This window comes from Austrofundulus limnaeus, unplaced genomic scaffold (assembly GCF_001266775.1).
Source record: "Austrofundulus limnaeus strain Quisiro unplaced genomic scaffold, Austrofundulus_limnaeus-1.0 Scaffold665, whole genome shotgun sequence".
NCBI lineage: Eukaryota > Metazoa > Chordata > Actinopteri > Cyprinodontiformes > Rivulidae > Austrofundulus > Austrofundulus limnaeus.
In genome coordinates, this window is record NW_013953067.1 from 58,457 (window position 1) to 64,592 (window position 6,136).

At 37.7% G+C, this 6,136-nt stretch overlaps 1 protein-coding gene across 5 annotated transcripts in view; it reads right to left on the reverse strand.

Annotated features, from left to right (window-relative positions):
- grip1 (glutamate receptor interacting protein 1) overlaps positions 1 to 6,136 on the reverse strand; it is a gene marked incomplete at its 3' end in the record, with an annotated part of 51,972 nt that overhangs the window by 28,504 nt on the left and 17,332 nt on the right. For 3 of the 5 annotated variants that reach the window (XM_014027613.1, XM_014027610.1, XM_014027607.1), the window contains 1 exon segment: positions 721 to 750. In XM_014027613.1, the coding sequence (XP_013883067.1) occupies positions 721 to 750 (30 nt within the window). 5 annotated transcript variants of the gene reach the window in all.

Genomic DNA, 6,136 nt, shown 5'->3' on the forward strand with positions numbered 1-6,136 from the left:
ATTAGTTGTAACGTATTCACAGATTAGTTGTAACGTATTCACAGATTAGTTGTAACGTATTCACAGATTAGTTGTAACGTATTCACAGATTAGTTGTAACGTATTCACAGATTAGTTGTAACGTATTCACAGATTAGTTGTAACGTATTCACAGATTAGTTGTAACGTATTCACAGATTAGTTGTAACGTATTCACAGATTAGTTGTAACGTATTCACAGATTAGTGTAATGTATTTACAGATTTGCAACAATCCCACTTTGTACAGTATGTTTACTTTCTGATTCAACTGCCTGTCGTTTGGTGTTTGGTGAATGTAAATATATTGTAAATAAGAATCTTTAGCCAGGATTTTTAGCTTTCATCTGATACCAAACATGTCCAGGTTCAACTGACAGATCTTAACAGAAGTTAAAAAGAAATAGAAAGCAGGAAATGCTGTTTTGCCCTTGGTACCAGGGCTCAAGAGGTTAATCAAGTGAGTCGCTCAGGTCCAAACTGAGGATTTTAAAGGTGTAAGGTTTTTGTTTCTTTGGTGAGAATCTGAAAAGTTTCTTAGTTAGATCAAAAACAAACTCAAACTAACTTCCAAACAAATCCCACAACAAACAAACAAACAAACAAGCATCTTCTACAGAAGACCAGCATGCACCACAGCCAGGAGCCAGCTAAAGCTAAAGCTAAAGCTAACAGCTGCAGCTAATTACTGCCGTCTCCTTACCTGCTGACAACACCGGAGCACATCCTGCACCTGGGCCAAAAGATTGATGCAATTAGAACCAGAACCTTGTGCAGAACTTTCTGTAAATAATAAACATGTTAGAGCTGCCGTGATGTTTTTAACATTAACGATTAAATCAGTTAGGAGATGGGTGCTATGACTTTCAGCTGTCGTAGCTTTTGTTTACAAACTTTATTTATAAAATCATGACAACAAACTCCTTAAAAACCTTTGTTCTGTTTGAAATCTCCTTCACTCGATCCAGCTGTTTGTTACAAACACAGACAATAACTCCATCTGATTTTTCATCTGATCCTGCAGGTGTCAGCTCAGGTGATGATTCTGGAGCGACGCTGAATTTCAATCAAGTCTGAGGTGTAAAAACAGCTGCAGGACCCAGTTTCTGCAGGACCCACACACCTGGTTCTGGTTTTCTGAACATCGACAGCTCAGCTCTACATGAACAGGAAGTTTTAAAAATGTAAAATATAAAGTATGATGAACAACAGAGCAGGAATTTTCAAACATTTTCTGTAAGAAGCAGAAATTATTTCATCACTTTGAGCCAGTCGTACGTAATGAACCCACAGCTGAAAAGAAAAGAAAAAAACAGGGAGAATTTGTTCTTTAATTTAAAAGAACTAATTAAACATTAGATCTAAATAATGAGGGGAGAGCGCTGCGATTCCTCAGAGGCCTGCAGATTAATTAATCGTGTGGATTTCTGCTCCACTTTATGCCTCTCGCTGCCGCCGCCGGCTCGGAGGATAATCGAGTGACGAGCGAGCGGCCGCCTCCGGACCGAGCGGCTCCGAGCCAGGAGAGCGGGACGTGGGCCCGGGGAGCCGGCAGAGTCCAGGGGAGTCTAACACGTTCCCACGACTCCAAACATGTAGGCGCTGGTTGTAAACCAGAGCCAGGAGGAGATCAAAACAAAGATGTTTCTGATTTGAACAGATTGATTTCTGTCCGTCCTGCTCATTAATCTGAGCGTTGAAGTGATGCAAACTGATTTAAAACCTTCGTTAACAGGTTTCTGTGTGAGAACAGCTCTGAGCGTCACTTCAGCTGGGTGCTAATGTATGCAGCCAAAGCTTTCAGCATCTAATCAGGACTAAAGACGAGCAGAGGGCTGCTGCCTGCGAGGTGAGACCGGTGACATCACTCAGGAGGCGGAGCCTGACGCCTGCTGATGGTTACACTAAGGCCACGTTGACCCAGCAGGTCTTATTTAGTCAACCTGGTCAAACTCAAGGCCCGTGGGCAAAATGTGGCCCATCACTGTGTTTTATGTGGCCCGCAACAATTTCAAAGATGTTAATGTCAATGACCAAAAACAAAATATTACACTGCAAACATTAGCCATCTAAAAGTAAGTCAAACTAGATTATGGTCTAAATTATCTCAAATTAAGTCAAATAATCTGTTTGGTAAGACTTCTTGAAATAAAGAACATTTCCAGGCTACCGAGATTAATAATCCAACACAATCTGCTCTTGTTTAGTTAGTCAGTTAGTTACTTAATTACCGTATTTTTTCATGTATAATACTATCTCATGTATAATACCCCCCCACCTTTTTTTTAGCTCAAAAAGCATAATAAATTTAATCCTCAAACTACCTCCAGTTTCATACAGACTTGAAGATTTTTCATCCTTTGCAGTCTTTATACATATCAGTAAAATGATCATTGGACTGTTCATTTTATTTTAACAACATATGTACTAAAAGGTATTTTGACAACAAATATATATCAGCTGTAGCAGCATCATATGAATTCTGGCATTTTACACATAGTCCACCAGGAGGCGCCAACACAAAAGTCAGAGACCACATGAGATTTGGACCATCTTGTGGGGGGAAAGCAGATTACTTCCTACTCGCGAGTGCCCCCTCTGGTGGGGAAACGTTTTTTTTTTCAGGGATACAAACCTTTTCAGAACACCGGTAGACGGCAGCCATTACAGACGAACATGTGTTTGTTGTTGTTCGAGGAGCGGCTCGGTCAGACGCTAACGTCATTAGTTTATCATTACTAAGGTGCAGGACTACTTTTTTCCCCCTTTTTTCACATCATGTCTCCTGCCTGGATCTATTATTATCTCACTCTGAAGCACGGAGGAGAGTCAGAGGTGAGCTCGTTTCAACTGTTTTTTACGGCGTGGTCACAGAGTCATTTCCTGACTGTGAATGAAGCCAATATTTCAGTTAAAATACATAAGTAAAAATATTTATCCGAGCATAGTACTACCCCCCAACTTTATGGATGATTTTATGGATTAAATTTTACGTATTAGACTTAAATAAATACGGTAGTTAAGTTTATTCATTTTCTTTAAAAACAACATAAATTTAACAAACAACTAAAATACAAATCATAAATTAAATGAAAGGTAGCAGAAGAAGAAAAAATCTTTTTATATCTGCCAATTTTTCTCAAATAAATAAATTCAATCAAATTTAACCTTCAGATTACAAAAATAAATAGACTATTTCATCAGTCTCAAAACAAGATCAAACATACTTTAGTCTGGATATAAGAGACTTGATTAGATGGACAAGTTTTGTCCAGTAAAACACAAATTCAATCAAACATTCTTCCTGAACCTCTCTGTTATAAAAGTTAGTACTATAAATATAAAAACATCAATTTCAGCTTCTTAAATTCTTATTTAAAAAGTCTGCAGCCTCTCCTTCATCCATACAGCTAATATGACCACAACAGACTTTAATATCAGCAGAAAAATCTAATAATTACCAACAAATCTGAAGTGTTTTTACTTAAAACAACAGAAAACAACAGTTAGGACTCACATTGACATCTAACAGATTTATTCTCCCACAATCTGAGCTGAATTTCACACAAAGATACGCCCAAAGGCCCTTTACCTCACAACAACAGAGGGAAATTAAAGCCATGAAAACCCAAACACACAGAGCTAACAGCATCATAAAAGCTGCTCTGAAACTGTCAGTTCCTTTCAAATAAATGAGAAATTCTTCAGCTCAGACACTGAAACAACGAGCAGAGAAACAAACGCAGCTCTGTTTGATTAATTACCTGAAAATACTTCATCTCTCCTGACAGTTTTAATAAGACTGATGTTTTTATTTGATTCGTTTCCTGGGATTTTTTAGACACACACCAAACCTTACTGATCTGTTTACCTGCTGGTTTATTACAGTGCTGAGTAAAAACTGATGCTAGTTCAGGTCCAGCAGTTCTAATCAGGAGAACCTCTAAAATAAACGGTAGCAGGATCTGACAGAACCCGTGATCCCGGGTCAACAGGTGAAATCAGTCGGACCAAAAACCCACTGAGAGACGCGTCTGAGGAGAGTTCCTCGAGGTTATCCAGTCAGCCAGTTCTACACTGCCTTCAGATACAATCACACGCTGTGCTAAACACACACACACACACACACACACACACACACACACACACACACACACACACACATTGATTCTACTTACACAAATGTTCATCATAATTAAGTTAAATATAACCATNCACACACACACACACACACACACACACACACACACACACACACACACACACACAGAGAGGCCTTTTGGCAGCTCCGCCTCACCAAACTGAACGTTTTCACAGAAAGGTTAAAGGTCACTGCGTCAGCACGAAAACAAAAAAACATCTCATTTACACAAATAAACTTGCACTAAAACACAAAGGTGTTGGTTTATTCACATGTTTTGTGTTTTATTTTTTATTTATCTATAATAAATCTAAGTGAGAAATGTCTGAGCAGCTCACAGAAACTTGAATCAGCACCAACGACAGCTCAGAGTCTGCTCATAAACAAAAACAAACACAACAAGCTGTGGAGGATTTCTGAGAGAAAACACAACAAAAACGTGAAAATATCCCGGAGGTTCTGTAAACAACACAACACTTTAAACTTCTGTCTCATTTAACGATGTCAACTCCAAACAGGAAGTAGAATTAATCCTATATGGATCAATAAAATATCGACTTAGAGGTTTCTAAACCATAAAGATTAAAACATTAAAGACAGGTTGACTCTCAGCTACTACCACTCTGAGTTTAAACTTCCTCAGGTTTATTGTTTCACTGGAGGGAAATTAATCTTATTTATGTTCTTTAAAAGTAAAAATGTGAGCAGAAAATCTCATGACGTTCGGACGGATTTTAAACAAACCTGGTTCAAGATGGCCGCCACGGCTAACCAACACCAGCCGACATAAAAACAGCTGCAGCTCTGAGCAGCTTTACAGAACATGAGCTAAAACTGAATGAGGTAGTAGCTGAGAGTCATCCTCTACATGTACTCTGATCACGAACACAAGTGGGTGATAGGATTTCCTTCAATGCCGAGTCCTAAATGTCAGCTAAAAGCTACAAGTAGCTAAACATCAGCTAAAAAGTACAAGTAGTAAAAGGTCAGCTAAATGTAGTAAAGGTTAGCTAGTGTAACAAAACATTACATAAAATATAAAATAACAAAAGTTCAAAGGAAAGTTAAAAGTAGCAAAAGGTCAGCTAAAGCAACAAGATGCTATCTAACAGCTAAATGTAGGAAAGGGTCAGCTAAAACAGCAAGATGCTATCTAACAGCTAAATGTAGGAAAGGGTCAGCTAAAGCAGCAAGATGCTAACAGCTAAATGTAGGAAAAGGTCAGCTAAAGCAGCAAGATGCTATCTAACAGCTAAATGCCGGGAAGAGTCAGCCAAACAGTAGCAAAATATCAGCTAAAAGCTAAAAGTAGTAAAAGTTCAGATAAATGTAGCAGATGAGTACAAGGTGTTAGCTAAATGCTTATATACTGTATTATCTAGAAGCTAAAAGTATCAAAAAGTCAGCTGAATGCTATAGGCAGCAAGATGGTAGATAAAAGCTATAAGTAGCTAAATTCTAGCTAATAGTATTAAAATATATCAGCTAAAGGCTAAAAGTAGTAAAAGTTCAGATAAATGTAGCAAATGTGTACAAGGCATTAGCTAAATGCTAAAAAAATATTACCTAGAAGCTAAAAGTATCAAAAAGTCAGCTGAAAGCTACTGTATAGGCAGCAAATTGGTAGATAAAAGCTAAAAGTAGCTAAATGCTAGCTAATAGCTAATAGTAGTAAAACATCAGCTGAAAGCTAAAAGTAGAAATAGGGTAGCTAAACTCTCAAGTAACATAAGTTAAAAGTTTGATAACCATCAGCTGAAAAAAGATTTATTTAAAGAGTTTCTGAAGGAGTCGTTTATGTTTCTGTGAGGAAAATATTTGTAAATAAAGTTCACGCGTCTCCCGAATGAGCCKAATGTTTTGATTTATGAACAGCTAAAATAACACAAGTGTGCAGAGGTAGTTAAGATTTTAGGCTTGTATTTGTTAGATTTTTTGCTAACAAAGAAGGTGATACAGCAGATATAAAGTTATATAT